Source organism: Triturus cristatus, chromosome 12 (assembly GCF_964204655.1).
Source record: "Triturus cristatus chromosome 12, aTriCri1.1, whole genome shotgun sequence".
In the NCBI taxonomy this organism is placed as follows: domain Eukaryota; kingdom Metazoa; phylum Chordata; class Amphibia; order Caudata; family Salamandridae; genus Triturus; species Triturus cristatus.
In genome coordinates this window covers 790,588,966-790,612,283 of record NC_140595.1, presented here as the reverse complement: position 1 = coordinate 790,612,283, position 23,318 = coordinate 790,588,966, and the positions used below count along the sequence as shown (strand labels likewise).

At 43.2% G+C, this 23,318-nt stretch overlaps 1 protein-coding gene across 3 annotated transcripts in view; it reads left to right on the top strand.

Annotated features, from left to right (window-relative positions):
- Window positions 1–23,077, top strand: part of LOC146782859 (monocarboxylate transporter 13-like) — a 146,376-nt gene extending 123,299 nt beyond the window's left edge. For all 3 annotated transcript variants that reach the window (XM_085639756.1, XM_085639755.1, XM_085639754.1), the window contains exon 4: window positions 19,284–23,077. In XM_085639756.1, coding sequence (XP_085495882.1) covers window positions 19,284–19,492 — 209 coding nt within the window. In that variant the 3' untranslated portion in view covers window positions 19,493–23,077. The remainder of the gene's footprint in view (window positions 1–19,283) is intronic.
- Window positions 23,078–23,318: the final 241 nt, after the last annotated feature.

Here is a 23,318-nt window from a genome sequence, read left to right as displayed (position 1 = left end):
ATGCGGGGCTCATGAGGAGGACCGGAGGGTGAGACATCTTGATGAAGTAAGTGAGGAGTATACAAGGGTAGCCTCATTTAAGATAATACCAGTACTTAGTTTATCTTTAAAAACCAAATATTACATAGCACATTTTTCATGGTTTAAGAGTGTGACTACAAGGTCCAACCCCTCAGAGCATCTTATGTAGCGATCGACTACCATATTATGAGTTGGTTTGTGTTTATCCACGTTTCATGTGAATGAATTCCCACACATGCATGTTCCAGTGTGGATTGCATTTGGCTTTACGTATTTTCAGTGTGTTCCCACAAGAGTGAGATGCACCTTTAAACACCTTTGTCTATTGCACCTGACTTGTGTGCATCGTCATCTAAATATGGACTAATACTCCATTTGAAGACACAGAATTTGTGAAAATGTGACCCTACAAATGACAGTGGGGGTGTGAATCAATTATAAGATATACACTTGCATGAGGAAAAGTTTGTGCATGGTTCTTTTATGGTTGGTAATTCAAAAGATGCATGCAGCCTCAAGGTATGACTACCTACATAACATATATGTTTTCTCAGGATTTTCCTTTGTAGGAACTGTTGCAAGAGGTGACTTTTTCTTCTTGTTGAAGGGTTTGTAAGTACAAACCTTCATTTGCATACCTTATAGTGCATGCTGTAATTGTTTCAGGTCCTGACAAAAGCCATATTGACCCACTGAGGCACTCAGTTAGATGGCTAAAACATGTTGACCACATTGAGGATAGTTGAGATCAAGTAAAGTCTCATAAAGATCCATGACTGTTTTTAAAATTTGACCAGGACCTCCATCATTAAAATCACTACATATATTAGGAGTTCCTGAGCCAATTTTAAATCACACATCACCACATACACTGTCACAATCACAAAAAGCCAGCTTCGCTGTAATCAGGTGTTGCTGCACACCCTTGAACCATTCGCAACCAGGGTGGGAACCCGATGATGAAGCATGTCACCAACTAGGTTGGTGAGTGAGGGTTCTTTAAAAACACAACGGGGGTTCCAGGGTACACTTGCCACTAAGATTCCGAGAATCTAATCTTCTAACATTTTGTCTAGTAGGTAGCAAACTAATTCTTGTTTGTTGTATTTACTGATCGTCTGGGAAGGTGGACAAGTTCCCTTTTTTCTTCTCCCCCTCTCTGTTTCTTAGCTATATGCTTAAGTCTTCCCAAGCATTCTTTGGACATTCTCTATTCCCATGTGGTTGCTGAAAATACCGACTGTGCCTTGTCCGAGCTAGCACAAACTTGACAATTCCCCCCAAATATCTCCATGTCCACATAAATGCCTGGCCACCAATAAGACAACTTCACTCTTCTTTTGAGTTTCACAATCACAAGTGGTCCCTCATGGTTTAACTCTAGCATCCTTTGTCTCAACCCTTTACAAGGTATCAGCCTATCATCTCTGAGAATATAACCCTCATCACTAAGGAACGATTCATCTTTAATTTACCACAACTTCTTACATTCTTCATGCAACTTGCTTATGTCTGTCCACCCTAAGTAATAAATTGTTTTACTATCTTTAAGATTTCATCCCCTTCGTAACCAGCTTTCAAATCCTCAATCAGTATTGCCACTTTACCATCACCATACCATCACCAGGGCCACCCTGTAATTATCCCACTCATTACAGATATGATCGCACAATAGTAAAGGAGAACGCTTAAACAGTCTGATATCCCGTTCTTTTCTCCAGGTAAATATTAACATTGTATGTGAAATCTAACAATCTCAAAGTCATCCTCATTATACGTTGTGTGGCCCTCATTATTCCATTAGATATGAGTACTTTCCCCAATGGTTTATGGTTGGTACGGAGTTTGAACCTGTGTTAGAAATGGGTGTCTCTAGTTGGCAATGGTTTGCACATTTGTCCAAATAGGGACCCTTGCTTCTAGTCAGGGTAAGGGAGTTACGCCCTTAGAAACCCCCTGCTCACCCTTTTGGTAGCTTGGCATGAGCAGACAGGCTTATCTCAGAGGCAGTGCGTAAAGCATTTGTGCAAACATACAGTAACACAGTGAAAACACTACAAATGAACAACACACCAGTTTAGAAAAATAAGCAAACTTTATCTAAACCAAAAAAGAACAAAACGACAAAAATCCAACATACAGTTAATAAGATATGACTTTTAAAAGGTAAAAACAGTTCTGTTCATAGCAAAATATAGATGTGACACTTTCAACACAAAGTTCCTTGGATGAGTCAAAATCATAAGCAAAAACAGACGCAGAGAAGGTGATGCGTTGGTGCCTTATGTGCAGGGAAGGTGATGCGTCAGTTCCTTGCTCCAGGGGTGGTGATGCGTTGGTTCCTTACTGCCACGCAGGGGAGGTGATGCATCGGTTTCTTACTGGAGAGGCGGTGATGCATCTGTTTCTTACTGTGCGGGGAGGTGTTACGCTGGTTTCTAAATGCGGCCCTGGTGCTGTTGTAGACTTGGCACCCCAGTGCGATGTGTCAGGAGTCAGGGAGTCTGGGAAGCGTCTATTCTTGCAGCCGCACACAGGGCCTGTGTCGGAGTCGGACTTTGGCGAGCAGTGCACGAGATTCGGCGTGTGGCAGTTTCTCCAGCCACAGGCAGGTGCTGCGTTAATTTCTTCAGGGGCACAACGGCGATGCGTGGAAATTCTTCATGCACAGCGATATTGTGTCGAAAACAGGTGCGGATGCATCACACTTCCTCAGTTGCTTCACGTTTTTCAGCTCCCAGCAGCAAGACAACCTCCAGAGGCCCAACACAGGAACAGGCACCTCTTGGCAGGTCAGAACTCCCAGCAAGGGAGTTCAGTGGAGCTGGTGGGGAAGTCTTTGTATCTCTGAGACTTTAGAACAGGAGGCAACCTCTACTTCAAGCCCTTGGAGATCTTCTTCAAGCAGGATACGCACTACACAGCAAAGTCTTTGTCCTCTCCTTGGCAGAAACAGCCATTGCAGGCCAACCCCACACAGCACACAGCAAAGGGGCAGTACTTCTCCTTCAGTCTCTCTAGCTCTTCTCCTTAGCAGAGGTTCCTCTTGAGTCCAGAAGTTATCTAAAGTTCTGGGGTCTGGGCCCCAATATTTATCCTGCATTTCGCTTTGTTCTCTTTTGGCAGAGGGGCTCTATGCTCAGTCAAAACTAGTTCTGTCCATTCTGGCCCAGCTTCCCGTCAGGAGGTGGAAACAGCATTGCCCAAGGCAGCCCAGGCCTATTCAGGTGCAGGGAAATCTCCTCCCACTAATCTAAATGCAGCCCAGGTCTATTCAGCCCAGCCCTGATTAATCCAGGAATGGCAGGACACACCTCAGCGGCCCAGCCCCTGTCACTCCAAAACCAGACAGTCAATCCACAAACCAGCAGAGGCACACAGGATGGCAAAGCAAGAAAATACCCACTTTCTAAAAGTGGTATTTTCAAACACACAATATAAAAATCATCTTTACTAAAAGATGCATTTTTATATTCTGAGTTCAGAGATACCCAACTTCACCTTTCAATCCTGTCCCAGTGGGAAATTATACTTATAAGATGTTATAAATAAACTCCCATTCTATCCTATGGGACAGATAGCCTTTCCATAGTGAAAAACAAAATTCACTGTATTTCAATATCAGGACATGACTCACACATTAGTACATACCCTACCTTTCACATACACTGCACCCTGTCCACAGGGGTATACCTTGGGCCTACCTTAGGGGTGACTTACATGTAATAAAAGGGAAGGTTAGGGCATGGCGAGTGGGTGCACTGGCCAGGTCGGCATGGCAGTAAAGACTGCATGCAGACCCTGCAATGGCAGGTTTGAGACCCTCTTTGAAAGCCTGCTTATGTGGGTGGCACAATCAGTGCTGCAGGCTCACTAGCAGCATTTGACTTACAGGCCCTGGGCACTCAGAGTGCACTGTACTAGGGACTTAGTAGTAAGTCAAGCAAGCCAATAATGGAAATATCAATCCGTATGTACAATTTACAAAGGGAGCACTTGCACTTTGACACTGATCAGCAGTGGCAAAGTGCCCAAAACATCTAGACCAGAAAAAACAAAATCCAACACACTGCAAAAAGGACAGGAGGTAGAGGCAACAAGACAGGGAATCCACGCCAAGGATGCCAGGTCTACCAACCTGCAACTGCATACGTACTGCCTGAATTCCTCCATGGTCCAAACTGCAGCCAACATTTCCTTCTCAATTACTGAGAACTTTTCCTCTGCAGGAGACAGTGACTGAGAAGCGTATGCTATAGAACTTTCCACCCCTTTGTTCGAAACTTGGCTAAACACTGCCTCTGGGCCCTTCCTACTGGCATTCATCACCACTACACTGCTTGCCCCAACTTCAAACCCTTGCAAAAAAACTGCAGTACGTATGTCATTGTTTGTTCCCTCAAAATCAGCCCGTAATTCATTATTCCAACAGCCTTACTTTTAGCAATTGTCTTATCCCATGTCTTCATGGCAAAGTTCTGCATCAATTTCAAATAAAATTCCACAAGGCCAAGGAAAGACCTTACCTCTTCCTTAGAAGTCAGGGTTGGAGCCTTACTGACTGCCTCAACAATATCATTTTTGGGCCCAATTCTATCTCTCCCTATCTAATGACATAAATATGTCACTGACCCTAATGCAAACTTGCTTTTTTTTAATACCACAGTCAATTATTTGTCCGCAAACCTCTCCAAAACCAATCTCAAACTTGCATTGTGCTCATGCCTGTCTCAGACCATCAACACTGTGTCATCTTGGAAAAGCGTCACTCCTTCAATGCCCTTAAATGACCTGTAGTACATAAAGCGCTGAAACACTGCAGCCGCTGATGCGAGGTAAAACGGCATACATATGAACCTGTAACATCGGAAAGGTATGACGAACAACGTTTTACTTCTGCTAGATGGATGAAGTTGAACCTGGTGATAGGCCGAGGTCAAATCTATTGTCGAAAACCATTTGACACCTTTGGACAGTAACAACCGTTCATCAATCCTTGGTAGAGGAAATTTGTTGAATGCAAATTCAGCTCTCTGAGGTCAATGCAAAACCTTAATTGTCCATTAGGTTTACAAGCTACAGCTACATTCTGCACTCTCCACAGGTTCTATGATATCCTTACTTTCCAGGCCATCCAATTCCTCCATAACACAATCCCTCAGATTCATCTGTATATTCCTTACTTTGTGACACGCAGGCAGTGCTCCTTCTTTCAATCGAACTTTGCGAACAAATCCACTTAGTTTACCAACTTTTCTCAAAAATACACTCGGAAATTGTGCTTTTAGTTCCTCTTGCATAGAAATCACTGGTTCACCCAGTAACATAACATGGTCTCCACTATTGGAGTCAAGGGCAATACCTAGAGCCCCTTGATCAATCCAACTTAATATTGATGGGCCTTTTTCTGCTACATACAGTTTCTGCTAGGCTGTCCTCCCCTTAAACTAAAAGCTGACTTCCCTGTAACTTACCCTGGGGATCATTTTTCCTGTAAAGGTGACTGGATGCATCAATGGGATTTAAACGGTCCCCCAAAGCTGCTGCAAACTTATCTCCCCACACAGAATGCTGTACAATGATATATGGTGAAGCAGAATCTGCTAAAATCTCTATGTTCACGCCACCTATGGAGATAATAATCCATAATCCTGCAGTATGCACAATTACATTTTATAGCCGGACAATTCATATCTCTAACCATATGGGCTTTGTTCCCACATGTAAAATATACAGGAAGTTTGTCCTCCATGTCAGCTTTACTGTTGCCAGACTTTTTCCCAATCATATTTTTGCCACTGTGTCTTTCTATCTTCTTGTATTCCTCCTTGCTACCTAAAACTGTGCACACTGACTCCCCTTCTGCACCATTCTTCAGTGCATCTTTAGCGTACCATCTTGGCATTTCCTCTTTTTTAACAATTGTAATGATTTAATCTCCACACACCCAAATCTTTAATTGTATACCCTCATTGTTAGAATGCATCACTATATGGTTTCTTATAAGATCGTCGTTTAAAACCCCAAATTTGCGAGAAATCGCCAGATTCTTGAGTAAAGCTACATAGTCTTCTATCAATTCTGTTTTAGTTTGTTACCTTTGGAAAAAGGTATATCTGTCAATAGCTGTACAAACTGCAGGATGGTAGTGGATCTTCAAGAGCCCCCTCAAGTACATCTCCACTAGTAGGTCTCTGTTTTTTTCTCCATTTGGCCGTAGACTCGTAATCACTCTGGACCCAAACTATGTAGTGCTATTTTTTTTTTCCTTGAAGCAGCAAAATCTTCACCATTTTCTTCATTTATGGCTGATAAGTAATTAATAAAGTTTTCCTTTCAGTCTCGCCATTCCATTTTAGGTTCGCCAGCACAAGAAAGAAATGAAACAGGTGGCGTAAGACCAAAATTATGTGAACTTATCTTAAGGAGTTTTTTTTTTTTAATCACACTAATCTGTCTAATTCTCCTACACTCTCAAAACAAGGTGTGTGTATCGCCATAGACGCAATAGATCACAATCTTATAGAGGTGTGCGAAACACCACAGAAGTACACGCTTGTCCATAACTTAGAGGTGTGCCTATCACCTCGAGAAGTATCCATTATATTATATTGGTGTTGGATGTGCCTGTCACCACCATGGTGGACCAAATTTGCGAGCAAAATTACTATCAAGTTATGATATCAGGGTCTGCTTGTCACCGTGGATACCAGTATACAAGTATATTAGCCTCCAAACTGTATGCCAGGGAGTGTGGTAAATTGTTCACTGTTTCTTTAATCCTTAGAATGATTTCATGGAATTCCCACTATGCCATGCTATGTTCCACCCTGGCTCTGGCAGTTTGCTTCTTGGTCCCTCGCCGTGCAGCTGCCTCTGCCATGGGCTCCTATGTGTACCGCTACTTGCTTTATTCCATTAAAGCCTACTTGGATTAAAAGGGACGCTTCTGTGAGTTTCCTGCCTCCAACCCTAACACATTTTGGTACCAGGAGTGGGGTTGGCGTCACAATTTGCATACTGCGCCACTCAACGAATTTACAGGAGCCCACTGGCCTTCCCGCTGCATCTATATTCATTAAGCAGCCTGCCCTGGACATTTTGAGGTGTTTATACGAGGTGGGTAATTTTCTTCCCATTTGCTGCTGCTTCGGACCCCCTCCTGCCATTGGTCACCAGCGTGCACCATTTTCAAATAACCACACGCTGCCTGCTTGTGCGCTCACCCTCACCTTCGTCATCTTGGATTCCTGTGTCTTTGGAATTTCGAGTCTTCCATGAACATTCTTCTACTTCCTTGAACGTCAACATGAAGGAAGTCTTGCATGGCATTCTGGTAGAAGTCTTGATGTGACACACACTGAGGCCATCTTGAGTAAGTCGGGAAGAAGCTTTTCCCTCGACTTCAACAGCTTCCTTCATTGCGTGCAATGCTGCAATCGGTGATTTGCACACCTGCTTCATTCGTATTACCTTCATCTACGGTACAAGTGAGTGCCGCGTACAGTTATGTGACACCTTCATACTTTGGTGATTCACACACCTTATTTGCATATTTCATTGTAACACGTACAAGTGTGTGTTATCTTCATACTTCAGTGATTCACACACCATTTATTTCATATTTTATTTTGAAGGAATATACCTGCACATTCTCTGGTTTTCATGTCAATAGGGCATACTATTCAAGACTTTTTTTCAGCATTACTGTTTTAAGGGCGATTTGCTTTTGGTTTGTTTACATTTTATTATGACCAGCAGTCAAGGTGTCATTCAGCCTGCACCTTTCTTACGGAAACCAGGCAAACCTGATTTGAAGAGGTCAGAGTGGCTAAGAGATTTGAAAACTATCTCACCGCCATTGGTGATGATGGTTACTGTGCCTCAAGAAAATTAGCTTTGTTTATGAATCATCTAGGAGTGGCTGGCCGCAGAGTTTTCGACAATTTTCCACGTTCTCCTGCTCCTACATATGAAGATGCTTTATGGAACGTTTATATTGAAGCTAAACTAAGCTTGGGAAAGCAATATTCCGATTCTTCAAGTGTTCTTTTAGAGAGATTTAATTTCACTATGTGTAAACAGTCCTCTGAAGAGTCCCTTGAAGATTATGTGGCAACTTTAAGAGTTTTAGCTGAAAAATGTGAATTTGGTCCCAATGTTGATACTTATATTAGAGACCAATTTGTTTTCCAATGTTACTCTAAAAAGATCCAAGAGCGTCTTCTTACTTCTCGCAATCCCACTTTAGCTGAAACGATGGATATTGCCAAAAGCATCGAAAGATCAATCTTTACTTCTAAAAGTTTTGTCCAATCATTGCAACCAAGCCATGATTCTTCCTGCTCAAGCCACGGTTCATCCTGCACTACCTCCTACTGTGAATGTCATTTCTGATGAGAATGTTGTTTGTGCTATTAACTCCAAGCAAACTTCTGGAAAAAGCATTCTAGTAATCAATCCTTTAGGAATCAGTTAATTTGCTTTTGTTGTGGTTCCAGGAACCAAATAGGAAACAACCCTAACTGTCCAGCTATAGGTAAGAAATTTGTTAAGTGTCTAAAATTCAGTTCTTTCCAAGGTGTGTGCAGGGGAGGGATGAGTTCAGCCTCCATTGGCAATTCCAATCTCAGTAGAGTTAAAGTTTCTAATATTTGTATAGACACTAAACCTATTAAAGGACCATTAGTTGATAAAATCATTGATGGGAAAAGTATTTTGGTTATGGCTGACCCAGGAGCTCCTGTTACCATTCTTACGGATCACACTTTTTACAAGTTAATGCCAAATAGCATGCCACTTTTAACACCTGATATCAGTACCAAAGCTTTTGGAGAACAGGACATCGATGTGTTGGGTTTCTTTTGGGACAATGTGGAATGTTTGGGTAGATCCACCAGAACCAAAATGTATGTGGCTGTCAAAGGAAGAGACATCATAGGATGGAAGGACCTTGCTCGGCTAGGCATTATTTTGTGTCCGGGACAAGATCCTCCCATTATTTTGGGAAATCTTCCTACTAATATTCTATCTGTAGATAAACATGAGTCACCTGTTGAGCCGTGGGCTCCTATATGTACCGTTACTTGCTTTATTCCATTAAAGCCTACTTGGATTAAAAGTGACGCTTCTGTGAGTTTCCTGCCTCCAACCCCACCACAGGGTGTGTGAATAACTGTGCAGTGCCTGACCTCAAAATGGTGCCGGCGTCAGCCTGCACCTTATGTCACACTTGATAGCCACTGATGCCTCTTCAGTGACTTGTACAGCAGTCATGTGCTGCCTCAGCCTTCTGACGCACTCACTGGTCTTGTGCTCTCCACAACCAGCACTGTGGCATAAGACCGAGTGCAGGCAGATCCTTTTCAGTGCTTGCGCTCGCCTAAATCCTCTGGTCCTGAGCCTCTACCATGTCGCAGCCTCCTCAATGCCCTGCACAACCGTTGTTAGTCTCGTTCGACTCCCTCAACCTCGAGGAGTCTGAAGAGAATCTGCTGCAACACCCATAGGATAGCGGCAACTCAGCTTTGCTTGCTCTCCCCTGTGTATGCGCCAATGGTCCACGTGGATCAGTATCCCAAATTGTAAGGATAACTCGTACACATGGACGTGAGACGGCAGTTATTGGAGAGCAAGCAAATGGTAAACGACACCTCTGGTATCTCCATCCGACTGTCACCAACCACTCCCACATGATCTAACATTCCAGAACTTGTGGCATGAGGTTACCAAGGTACAGGTAACCTAGATACCACAGGAGCCCAAGGGGGTTGAAATCCCCTCGGTTCTGAAGCCTTTGTTCACAGCTTTGCTGTGAATGTTATAAAGCACATGCAGGGTCACAGCTGTTAGCTGTTGAACATTCACAGCAGGAGCTGGGAATGGGGACTGAAGTCAGCACCTGGTTCTCCGCTGCTTGGCTGAACTGCTTTTTGTAGTTCAGTCAAGCCAGGAAGACCCCAGAGCTGAGCAGAATTTACCCCTCCCTCCTTCTGAAGCCCCTGTGACTACAGGAAGAGGGAAGAGTGAAGGCTGCCTGTGTCCTCCTGTACGACCTGTGCCTTTCACTTTCCTCTAAATAAATAATATATTTTCAAGAGGCAGGGCAAAGAGAAAGGCAGAGGCTGCGTATTAGGACATTGAAATGTTGAGTGCAGTTGGCCTATTCCTGTTCATATAGGCTGCTGCTGCTCCATTGTCTTCAATGGAGCTCTCAACAGTCCAATGTTCTCATATGAGTTGAGAAAGAGATGCAAGGACTCTAGAAGTGGCTGGAAGGAGATTAAATGGCACCAGAAAGAGTTGCTCAAGGAATCAAAATCAGGAGTGAAGAGGAAAATGGTAGAATCGTCCTCTTCTCAATACTGTTTCTCACCACAAATATTCTACCGTTAGATTGCTTGATGCCTCTAGAACCTTAAAGGTTCTAATCATAACGATGGTGTGGTAAAATATGTTAAATCCAAAGCTCCTTCTTGTTGCTGTTAGAAGGGCAATCCTATTGAAATTGTAAAATACCCCTCACACACTGAAACCTGATTCAGTGTCATGCTTCATCATTGGCGTCCCTATATGGGGCGGGGTGTGCTACGACCTACGTAGACGCAGGAGCACTTATGTTTGTGATGAGAGTTATGTGTAGGGTCGTGAAAAAATAGTGAAACATTTTTTTTTTAATTCCCTGGCTAATGTAAAAAATAACTTTATTGCCTTCCCCAGCTGGAAAACAGTCAAAATGGGGAGGTGTAGATGGTGTACTGTAATGAGTCACTTTCTACAGGGTCAACATGTTTCAGAAGCCATCCCCCTGGCTTACTTCCTCAGTGCCAAGAACGATCCCTACATCACTGTTGTCAGTGAAATAATATTTTAGCAGTACATATGCGTGCTGGTCTTTAGTACTTATCCGATTAGATACTGACGATCATTCGCGTTCACCTGTGTTCTACTCTTATGCTGCTATTTATTTCAGACTGATGGTGTATTATTTTAATGTATTGCTGTGTGCTGTGTAACTTTGAGGAATCCGCGCTGTTTTAAATCAGTTTTAATAGCGTTTTCGTTTTATTATTTGTGCTGTGTGTTTGCCTTTACTTACCTACTTCGTATTGCTTCACACTTCCCTTCTGAGCCGCTTTCCGTTCCATCACAGCTGGTGCTGATTGTGTGGAGAAAGCTTTGGCTCTGTCCCCGCCCCCTCAGGGTGATGCTCTAGTTCCCTCGTGCCTACATAACCCATGCTGCAACGGACGCGCAGCGGACGCGCGCAGCGGGCGCGCCGCGGGCGCGCCGAAGGCGCGCCTAAGGCAAGCCCGTCTGCGCCCGTCCGCGCCCGACCGAGCCCAGAGGCCAGGACCCCTGGCCGGTTAATATCTTACTCTAAGAGGGACTTGTTGCAGCTAAGACCTCCATCTCTGGGGACTGTCCTTTCAGCTCAGATGGGTAAGGCTCTGGCAGATGAGAATTTACTGCGGTATTCAGTCGATAAGCTATACCAGGTGCAACCAGCTGCCCCGCTGGGCCTGAAGACTGCCCTTTTAAACACAAGATCTCTTACCAAACACTGCCTTGAGGTCTTTACTCTGCTGCAAGATTCTGATGTGGACATCCTTGCACTTTCTGAGACTTGGTTGAATGACTCTACGCTACCTGATTTAGTGGCTTCCCTCCCCCCTGAGTTTACCGTTCTGACGAGTAATCGCCGAGGTAACAAAAGGGGTGGTGGGGTTGCACTGTTTAGTCGTGGTACCTTCTCCTCGGAAAGCATTGTGGAGGAATGCCTGGACGGGGCGGAAGTGTTGGGCATTAAGCTTAATCTTACTTCGTATTGCCTGATAGTGATAGTGGTGTACCGCCCCCCCCAACCTTCACCTTTGTTTAATGATTTATTTTTTGAAATCATGAGTGATCTCCGGACCAGATATCAACATATCCTGGTTCTCGGAGATTTTAATTATCATTGGGATGTATTGCCAAGAGAAGGTGCGGCCAGCAGACTGGACGACGATTTGTCGTCCTTAGGTTTGCAGCAAGTTGTGAAATCCCCCACACATGAGAAGGGCCACATTTTAGATTTGATTTGGACTACGTCGGTGGCCGATCTGCGGGCCGACTGTACTCCCTGCAGCTGGTCTGATCATTTATTGGTCAGCCTTCTGCTCCCTCTTGAGCACCACCCTAAGCGAGCGCCAGTGGGGTGGAAATCGTTTCGGAACTGGAAGGCTTTAGACCCTACTACCCTAGAAGACGCCCTGAGGTTAATGTCTGCACTCAGGCCGGGGTCCACAGACCCAGATTTGGCTTTGGCTGAGTTTTCCACCTGGCTGACGACAGCCATAGATGCAGTCATCCCCATCCAGAGGACCAAGTCTCTGTACAAAACTGCTAGAGTCCCATGGTACACCTGTGAGCTTAAAGGAGAAAAACAGGTCCTCCGTCGGGCGGAACGACTTTGGAGGAAATCACTAGCCCCAGGTGATAAGGAGAACTTTAAATCCAAATTAGCCCACTATAAGGATTCCCTTATCAAAACTAAATCAGCTTTTTATGAAGACAGGATTTGTAAGGCTAGTAATAAGCAAAAAGAGATCTTTACTATTCTCAAAGAACTGTGTAGGTTGCCTGAACAGAAACCTACTTCCATCAAGCCGACTGTGATAAAATCCAGAACTATTTCTTAACTAAAGTTGAAGATATTATGTTGGCAATTAAAAACACATGTGTCGCTCCGTGCCCATTACCAGTGGTGGAGGGGCCCTTTGATCTACCAAAGACCTCTTTCAATCAGCTCCCGCTGCTTGAACCAGGGTCCCCGGAGGACTTCTGCCCCCTAAAGTGTTTAAAACGCTTTTCCCTCTGGTTGAGACCGAGGTCCTGGCCGTTCTAAACCTATCCCTTAGTTCCGGACTGGTTCCCCGGAAGTTTAAGGAAGCCATAGTACTCCCATTGCTGAAGAAAGCAGGCGCTGACGCAAAAAATCTGAAGAACTTTCGCCCTATTTCTCAACTTCCGTTTTTGGCTAAAGTCCTTGAACAGCACGTGCTCAGAGCCCTGACATTGTATACCGAGCAGCACAACCTACTGCATCATCGGCAAGCAGGGTTCCGTGCGCATAACAGCACCGAGCTGGTCATGCTTTCAGTTCTGGATGACCTGCGGCTTGCAGCCGATAGAAAGGCTCACTCTGCTCTGATCCTGCTTGATCTCTCAGCCGCCTTTGATACTGTGAATCATGGGCGACTACTTTCCCGTATGCAGCGGCTGGGAGTTACAGGTACGGCTCTCCAATGGTTTTCTTCCTTTCTGGAAGATCGCCAGCAGAAGGTCCAGCTAGGGGCTCTTATGTCCAAACAGGGCTCTCTGCCTTGGGGGGTCCCGCAGGGTTCGGCGTTGTTCCCCCTGCTTTTCAATATCTATCTCCAACCCTTGATCGAGGCCCTGGCTGGGCTAGACTGTCAGGTATTCAATTATGCGGACGATACTCAGCTAATAGTTCGCATTAACCACTCCTGTGATTCACAACGGAATGTTCAGAACGTCCTTAGGTACACCATGAACTGGATGACTCTGAACTCGTTAAAAGTAAATCCTGACAAAACTGAAGTCTTGGTACTCTTCCCAGACTCCTCTCCTTGGTCTGATTTGTTCTGGCCTCTAGAGTTGGGCCCTGAACCAGGTTTCTGCTGCGTCAGCTCCGGAAACTATCAGCCCTCTTATCATTCACTACCATGCAAATGGTGGTAACTGCCTCGGTACTGTCTCGGCTTGATTATGGAAATACAGTCTATATTGGGCTTCCTGGATCACTTCTGAAGAAACTCCAGGTGGTCATGAACGACGCAGCTAGATTGATTTTTAAGCTGCCACGAAAAACACATGCTACCCCTTTGCTGCGGCAGTTACATTGGCTCCCCATTAAACAAAGGATATGCTTCAAGGGCTTGTGCATCGCTCATAAGTCCCTATTCGGTGAAGCCCCTACCTATATCAAAGACCGTCTGAAGCCCTACATTCCCGGTCGCCACCTCCGTTCTTCGCAGGCCAGTCTTCTTACCTGCCCCCGTTTCAACTTATCGACACTCGGGGGTCGTGCCTTTTCTGTCTGTGTCCCGCAGCTGTGGAACAAACTCCCTGAGGTGCTCCGAAAGGACACTCATCTACTCTCATTTCGCAGGAGGCTGAAGACTATGCTATTCTCTGAGGCCTTTGTGTAGGCTTACGGGATGGGGCCGTGTTCAGAGTGTTACCTTGTTTGTCAGTTGTCTAAATATTAGCGCTTAGAGACCTTGGGTGATTAGCGCTATATAAATTCAACAAACATAACATAACATAACATATGCCTTAGTCTGGCATTTAAGTGAATACCTATGGTATTCTTGTCAATTCTCTGCAAAGAAAGAAACATGGGATAAACAACATAGCTCATTATTTATCACGCATTGTAATCACATCACCATCATGTGGAAAATATTGTGGTAAATACCACTGTGATATATTTCTCTTTTTCATAAGACACATCATGTTCATGCCTCCAGTGGGTGTTGTGCTACCCAGTAGTGGCATTTCACTCGCTCACAAGACTTAAAAACACTTCTCACAGCGGGTTTTTAATTTCTTTGGTATGACCCAAATTACACACTTACTTACGTCCCATACATACATTATTTTTGGGCTCCGGAATGCTTGTTATCTCTTAAATTACGTTTGTGTATATGTCGTAATATTACATACATACGGGCGTTCACTCAAACGCACTATTACTCACATACGTCCAGCATGTGTTATCATAATAATCCGGTATACATACATTCGCTTAATGAAGTTGTCACCCCATGAGCTGGCACGGAAGGTGAGAGGCGCCTGTCGGGTAAAGAATACGGGTCTTACAACTATCCCATTGTTGTGGTATAGCTTAGACTGTCGTTATCGGAGGACGGCTGTTTTTAAGACTTGCTGTCATCTTACTTACATGCTGGAGGCTGCACTTTTACCCAGGAATTACCTTCTCGTGGCTGCCGAAACGTAGTCTGAACGTTCGGAGCCCTTCCTTTAAGTGGTCTGCTGGTTTGGGAAAGCGCGATCAAACTACGGAAAAAACCAAACACTAGACCGAGGACCTCTTCAAAATGGCTGCCGCTAATGGGGGGACTTCCTGACCACGAGCTCTCCCAAAACACCTTATTTCTACACGATACCCAAAATACACAAAAATCTGGACACCCCGCCGGGTCGCCCAATATTATTGGGTATTGGATCCATTCTGCATCCTGTCTCTAAATTTGCGGATGCATACTTACGACCTCTAGTACAAAAAACCTCCACGTATCTGAAGGATACTAAAGACGTTCAAACGCTACTAGAAGGTAGGTTCTTTAACCCAGAAAAAGAACTACTAATCAGTTGTGATGTGGAAAGCTTGTACACAAGTCTTCTCCACAACGAGACTTTGAGTATCATAGAAGACGTTCTGTTTGACACAGAATGGGAATACCAGACACCAAGAAACATGATCATGGAGTGCTGCAACTTTGCACTAAATTCTTTTGGGGGGGAATACAGAAACACCCTATACCTACAAAAACACGGGACCAGCATGCGGAGCACTTTTGCTCCCAGCATAGCTGGTCTGTATGTCCACCATTTGGAGAAACAGAAAATCCTACATGTCAACAAGCCCTTCCAAAACCATATACATATATGGAAACGATATATTGACGACATACTGATCCTTATTCCATATATAATCTTTATTTCGGTTATAAAACCATAAAAGATACACACATATTCATCCTTGACAATGGAACCCATGGTACAATTATATAGGTAAATAAAGATATTTCACACACCAGGTTCTAATAGACAAGTGGCTCATGGTGAAATTTGTAAGCACAGTAAAAATCACTGGAATATATCATTTGCTATGTGTGTGCTCAATTAAAACCAAGTAAAAGAGGTGAAACAGGAATAAAGTGCGAGTGCAATAATATCTAACGATCTCTACAGTTTACTCTCTGAGGCTTTCAATAGAACCTTAATGCCTTATGGATTTAAAAAGACAAAAAAAGTTATGTAGTTTATTTGATCACTTGCCCGTGTCTTATGGAGTACGTGGGCATGACCACACGCCTGTCAAAATTAGAATAGGGAAACACAAGAGCAACATCAAATGCAAAAAGAATACTGCGAAGATGGCTGCTCACTTCCTAGAAAAAGGACATAAGTGGGTAGATATTTCCTGGACAGTCATCAAACAAATCCAGAATGAAAGGTACCTCTTCGAAAAGGAGCAAAGTTGGGTGTTCCGTCTGAGAACTCACGAGACCGGTTTGAATGATGATATTCCCTGGAACCAGCTCTCACCTGTCTATACGAACACTCAAAACACATAGGGATCCAGACCACATGAGGACATAATACTTGTAAACATTGGTAGACAGCAAAACAATCAGCAATTTGTTTCCCCTTTTTTTAAGATGTCAGCAACATCTTTCAAAAAAATCTAGGTTGCTAACAAAAGCCTGATTAATAAGACAACAATTTCTACTAATGTTCCGGTTTTTAATCTTAATTTACAATTCTAGAACACCCCCTATTTTTAGGTAATTTTCTATTTTTGTAATAACCCGTTTGTTATTTTTCCATAAAACAACCACTTTTTCCAATAACAACCCGTATGTCTAAGGCAAGCATCAATAACTGCCGATTGGTTCAACTCTCTTCAACTTTTTCATGCAATATGACGGGAAACGCTGTACAGCAACCAACCAGGAAGTGCTGTTATGAAAAGCTCTTGAAAAGACCCATTAGCGGAGGCCATTTTGAAGAGGTACTCGGTCTAGTGTTCGTTTTTTTCAGTAGTTTGAGCACGCTTTCCCAAACCAGCAGACCACTATAAGGAAGGGCTCCGAATGTTCAGACTACGTCCCGGCGAGCCACGAGAAGGTAATTCCTGGGTAAAAGTGCAGCCTCCAGCATGTAAGTAAGACGACGGCAAGTCTTAAAAACAGCCGTCCGCCGATAACGATAGTCTAAGCTATACCACAACAATGGGATAGATGTAAGACCCGTATTCTTTACCCCACAGTGTCTGATTACAGGCGCCTCTCACCTTCCGTGCCAGCTCATGGGGCGACAACTTCATTAAGCGGATGTATGTATACCGGATTATTACGATAACACATGCTGGACGAATGTGAGTAATAGTGCGGGTGAGTGAACGCCCGTATGTATGTAATATTACGACATATACACAAATGTAATTTAAGAGATAACAAGCATTCCGGAGCCCAAAAATAATGTATGTATGGGACATAAGTAAGTGTGTAATTTGGGTCATACCAAAGAAATTAAAAACCCGCCTTGAGAAGTGTTTTTAAGTCTTGTGAGCGAGTGAAATTTCACTACTGGGTAGCACAGCACCCACTGGAGGCATGAACATGATGTGTCTTATGAAAAAGAGAAATATATCACAGTGGTATTTACCACGATACTTTCCACATGATGGTGATGTGAATACAATGCGTGATAAATAATGAGCTATGTTGTTTATCCCATGTTTCTTCCTATGCAAAGCTTTGATAAGAATAGCATAGGTATTCACTTGAATGCCAGATTAAGGCATATCGGATAAGTACTAAAGACCAGCAGGCATATGTACTACTAAAATATTATTTCACTGACAACAGTGATGTAGGGATTGTTCTTGGTCCTGAGGAAGTAAGCCAGGGGGATGGCTTCTGAAAAATGTCGACCCTGTAGAAAGTGACTCATTACAATACACCATCTACACCTCCCATTTTTACTGTTTCCAGCTAGGGAAGGCAACAAAGTTATTTTTTCCACTAGCCAGGGAATTTTAAAAAAATGTTTCACTATTTTTTCACGACCCTACTTCCTCATAACTTTCCTCACGAACATAAGTGCTCCCGCATCTACGTAGGTCGTAGCACGCCCCGCCCCGTAGAGGGACGGGAAGATCCCAATGATGAAGCATGACACTGAATCAGGTTACATTGTGTATGGGGTATTTTACAATTTCAATAGGATTGCCCTTCTAACAGCAACAAGAAGGAACTTTGGATTTAACTGAACGCTGTCGACTCGTTGTGAGATACTGGGACACGGAAGACGACCGATCACGTACTCGTGATATTTTACACTGTATTCATCTTCTACGGCTCTGGTGGCAGAAGTGTTGTTTGTCGAGAGGGATCTCTGATATATATTTGCTTAATACGTATTCGTGTGACAGGGAGGAAATAACTGACTGGAACGGGAATATTTCTCTACATATTGGGAAGCTGGACTCGGCTATTTAAGACTTTTTGTTTACTCTCGACAAATAATACGGTGCCATCGTTAGGTTGTTAAACTAGGAGGAATTTACCTGGCCTCCCTCTAGTGGTATAGACATTACATTGATTTAATTTCAGCCTCGAAGAAGTCAAAGGTGCATTATGTTGCACGAGGAAACACGTGTTGGCTGCTTTGCTTTGTTTGAACTGAAGAACTATTTATTCTTGGATGTGGAATTTGAGCTATGCCAAGAAAAGAGTATTTGATTTTAAGAAAACTCAATAAATTTATGGACATTGAAATCTGAACGAATTGGATTCCTACACTAATTCAAGAACTGTTTATACAACATTTGATAATTGTTTTATGTTTAGCGTGCTCGGGGTAGACTTTTGTATCAATAGGATTGCCCTTCTAACAGCAATGAGAAGGAGCTTTGGATTTAACATCTTTTTCCACAGCATCGTTATGATTAGAACCTTTAAGGTTCTTGAGGCATCAAGCAATATAACAGTAGAATCTGTGTTGAGAACCAGAAAGAGTTGGACAGAAAAATAGAGAGTAATGGAATTGGGAGGAAGATTGATTCAAACACTATACGGCACTATCAGGAGATGAGAGTGCCCAAGAGTAGGGAAGATGGGAGGAGAGTAGATTTGGGATCGAGATGAAGAGTCACTAAAAGTAATTGGAAAGGAGAAGGAGGCATTGGAAGTAGATTGGATGTAGATGAAAAAGAGTTGTGAAACAGACAGAAAGGGGCATGGATGTTGATGGGAAGGTAGTATAGGGGAATTATGATAAATGTACGGATAGGTGGAGAGACTTTATGGAGCTGGAGCAAGTTGGGAAGGGGCTGGGAAGAGTTGTTAAGCTTTGCGATGTAATTTGGCTTGCTAGTATGTTGTCTTCTGCTTTCAGATGTCACAATGTCACGATCATCACTATTTTTCCTTATCTGTTTACAGGATTTCTCAGGGACCTCACCGGGAGCTTCACGGTCTCATTCATTGTCTTTGCGGCATTCACGCTAGCTGGGAGTGGCATTATGATGTGCAGCCCCTCGTTCTTCACAAGAACCCCATTGCCTTGCCAAATGAAGAACAGTGAGTTGCCACATACTGAAGAGGAGCCTCCGACGCCCAACACAATGATGAGACTTTCATCCATGGACTAATCTCTGGACAGCTCAAAGAACAACTGTATACTGTGTCCAGTTAGTGATCCTCACCTTTGAATACCACAAAATGGCCTCAGTGTGCAATACCAGGAAATGGTCTCTCTTTTCCACTTTGGACAAGAGTGGTTTAGAGGGAGTAAGAGTATCGGGGATTGTTTATCCATCTTTTCTATTTTCAGGTGTGCTAAAATGTAAGAAGCATACACACTTGCTCCTGCTATAACATGCTCGATGACTAACATACAGAGCTCAAAACCCCTTTAGTCATGCAAAATATTATCATGACAGTCATCTTCAACCAGAACTTTGTCCAGGTTATAAGATGGGAGCCTCACCAGCCACGATTTCCATCCCCTTCTAAGGGAGACTGGTAAACAGAGGACAGGAGCCTCGGTGGCCTTCGCCTTACTGTGATGGTGTATCATGATCAGTGTGGGAGAGTGCATCTTCAACAAAATCAAACCACTGAGCAACCATAGGAGTTGCCACATAAACTGTCTCTTCATAGCCACAATTTTGCACTTGAGTGCACATAACTTGGCTCCAGCTCTGTACTTCTTCTGGGAGAGCAACAAAGATAACCTGTCCTACAATTTTCATGAAGGTCTCAGTGTTAGATCCAGATTTGATTTCTACTGAATAGATGTGTGTGCTCACACAGAGTTGTAGTCTTTAATGGTAAAAGATAGTGGTCAGTCACAGTGTATTGTAATTAAAAGACAAACACATGGTATTCACGGCATGCTGAGGACTGAAAGTAGCAGAATCTTCCACCAATGTTCTTTGAGTGGAATAATGACAGCGCCTCACCTAAAATTGTATGGGATACAGTTAAGGCTAGCTTCAGAGGTGAAACTATGAGCTATACCCTTAAGAGGAAGAAACAGCAGTCTAAATTGATTAGGATACTTAGTGAGACTTTGACTTAACTCGAAAAAGAACATACAACCATAATATTAGATTACGAAAAGATACTAACACTAAAATTACTAGGTGAATTGAAAACAATCACAAACTTACATAAAAGTGTAAGCTTACATTTGTGAACCAGAGCCCATGGGTTTAAAGGATATACAACTAGGCTGCAGGTGATGTATCAAATATGATCACAAATCCAGAAACCGTGATGCATGAAATTGAGTTGTCAGCTTCTCTTTTTGGGAGTGTTTCTGGCTATCTCATAAATAGCTGGAAGACACAGATAGTTTCCAATAAGAACTACCATTTTCCAGACAATAGAAAGACTCACTGTACATACCATGGATTGGACTGATTTGTAACGGATGAACAGTCTACTCGTTACAATCATTGGGCATTGTAATACAATAAAGATTGCACTATCCAATATACTGTATTTGTTTAGGGAGACAGCATTAGAAATAGGCACTAAGAGCCTGATTACGAGTTTGGCGGTGCAGAAGCAGACCGCCATGCTGGTGGCCCGCTCCCACACCGCTAATCCGTGTGTGCACTGCCTGCCAGATTATGAGTTTCCTCACGTCTAGTCGGCTTTTTTTTAGTGGTCCTACGGCAGTCTCTCAGAAAATGGGCACTGCAATGGGAATGCAAAAAACAGTTCCTGCAGGGCATCGACTATAAAGTCCATGCCATGCAGGAACTGGGGTGCATGCACACAGGGGAGCATATGTTGTGCCCCCTGCATACTTCCCCATGCATATGGGCAGCTGGGGGTACTGTAGGGCCCCCTTTGTTTTAGGACTGACAGCTGCGCCTTCATCAGGGTATGGCAGTTCCCTGGCGGCTGTGCAATGGCAGTGTGACCGGCAAAGTTGTAATTGAAAGGTCGGATCACCAGTGCAGCAGTGGCTGGACCACCACCTCGGTGCCCCCGCGAGTCTGGAGGTCGTCAGACTGCCAGACTCGTAATTAGGCCCTAAGTGGGTTCATAAGTTAGACTCTGTCAGCAATAATTTTCTTTAGAAATACAGAAGGACAAGGAGAGCTCTAAAGTTCATGAGATTGCCACCATGAAAGAGAGGATGGGTGTTCCCTAATTTCAGATGTTATTGCTATGCCACAATGCTGCACCATCTGAAATATCTGATCATAGGACAGGTGGCCAATTATTAGAGAATTCCCGAAGTTTACAAATATAGCCTGGGTAAAAAGAACTTCTTCCTACTAAAATTCTTAGAACAAAGTTAATTTCTAAAAGTCAGATTTAAGACAACAGCAGCTGTCATTAAAATATGGACTAAAATTGCTACGATGTGGAATGTGACTAAATATAATGGCATTCACTGTTATCCTGTTATGTTTCGTGAAAGGTACTGTCAAGTATGGAAGCATGGAAATATGGAAGCAAGCTTGGGTCAGTAGTGTTGAGGATAATTTTGTAGAAGTGCACCTATGTGATTTTTAGTATATTCACGACAAATTTAACATTGAAAAGTAGAACGTTTTTCAAATATTTACAGATTAGAAGCAATTTTTCAAATTGGATGTAACATTGCTTTCATCTTTTAGGATAGTAATAATACAGTCTCAAACTGCTGGGGGTGGGGGGGGACAACATTAAAACCCTGTATGATCATTTTTCTGACCATCACAAAGATGACATTCACTTAAAGTCATTTAAGCCATCAGATCGACTAGATATTGACTAAAGTATAAATCCTTAAACATTGGCCCCACAGTATTATTATCCACCAAATTAAAAATGTAACATTTCAAAAAAATATATAACCTTAATTATACTCCATTGAAGCACTTTAAATGGGGGAGGTGCCCAAACTCCCATTGTTCAAGGTGAGGCGCTCCCGAAATGAATGTGATTCATAATGTCGCTACATGTGCTAAACTGACTGATAAGCGGGAGAAGATACAGGATTTCTTGGGCGCAATCCTGTACAAGCAGATCAACTCATTCAACTTGGTGTAGAGGGGCAGACTCTGCAGGATCCAGCCATCTGTTACCCCTTATTTGTGGCAATGGTAGCTGCCAGAATTTGTATTACCACTGATTGGCTGAATCCTGACCCAGCATTGTATCGGCAGAGGCTACCTCAGTACTTACCTAGTTACTATATGGCAGAAGGCCTGTACAGTGCCATGGGGAAAAGAGTTGGGAGTGAATGTTCTAAGATCTGGGCCCCACTCTCCAGTTGGTTATCAAATTTAGGCTCATGATTAATGGGATAGTCATCCTGTATGAATCTTGTCTAGTGATTGACCCGCGTATAATGAATTTGCTGTTTAACAGCGGACGTTTATTTGGGGGTTTTAATTTATTTAAGTAAAAAATAAGATCTCATTATGTACAAAGCTCTAGGGCAAGGGTCTCCAAAGTAGATGAAGGAGGGCCTGCACCATGCCAGATTTTAAGATAACTACATTTATCTAAATGGGGATATTTCAAAAATGTAGCATAGATCTGGCCTTCCAGGACCGACTTTGGAGAGCCCTGCTCCTGGAAGAGGATTTATATTGTGCCTATTCCCAAATGTAATCCAAATGAAAGATACGTTTTAGTGAGTAATCCATCTGCCTGGATAGCTAATGTTATCATTTATAGCTGTTTGTATGAATTATCTATTGAATTTTGTAAGGTTTAAACGTATTTATCCGTCTTTGTAATATTCCTCCAAAAATACTAAAACAATAAAAAGGTATTGAACCCCTGCTGAGAAGTGCTGGTATTTTCTGTTTGAGGTTCACTAAGTACATGTACTCTGTATCTGCTAATTTAATGCGCTGCTGTTTTGGTCCAAGAGCAAAGGACTCATGGGTGGTACTGGAGAGTGGGGCACTCCAGTGCATCTGGAATCTTCAGTGGTGTGTGGATAAGCGTCCGAATTGTGAG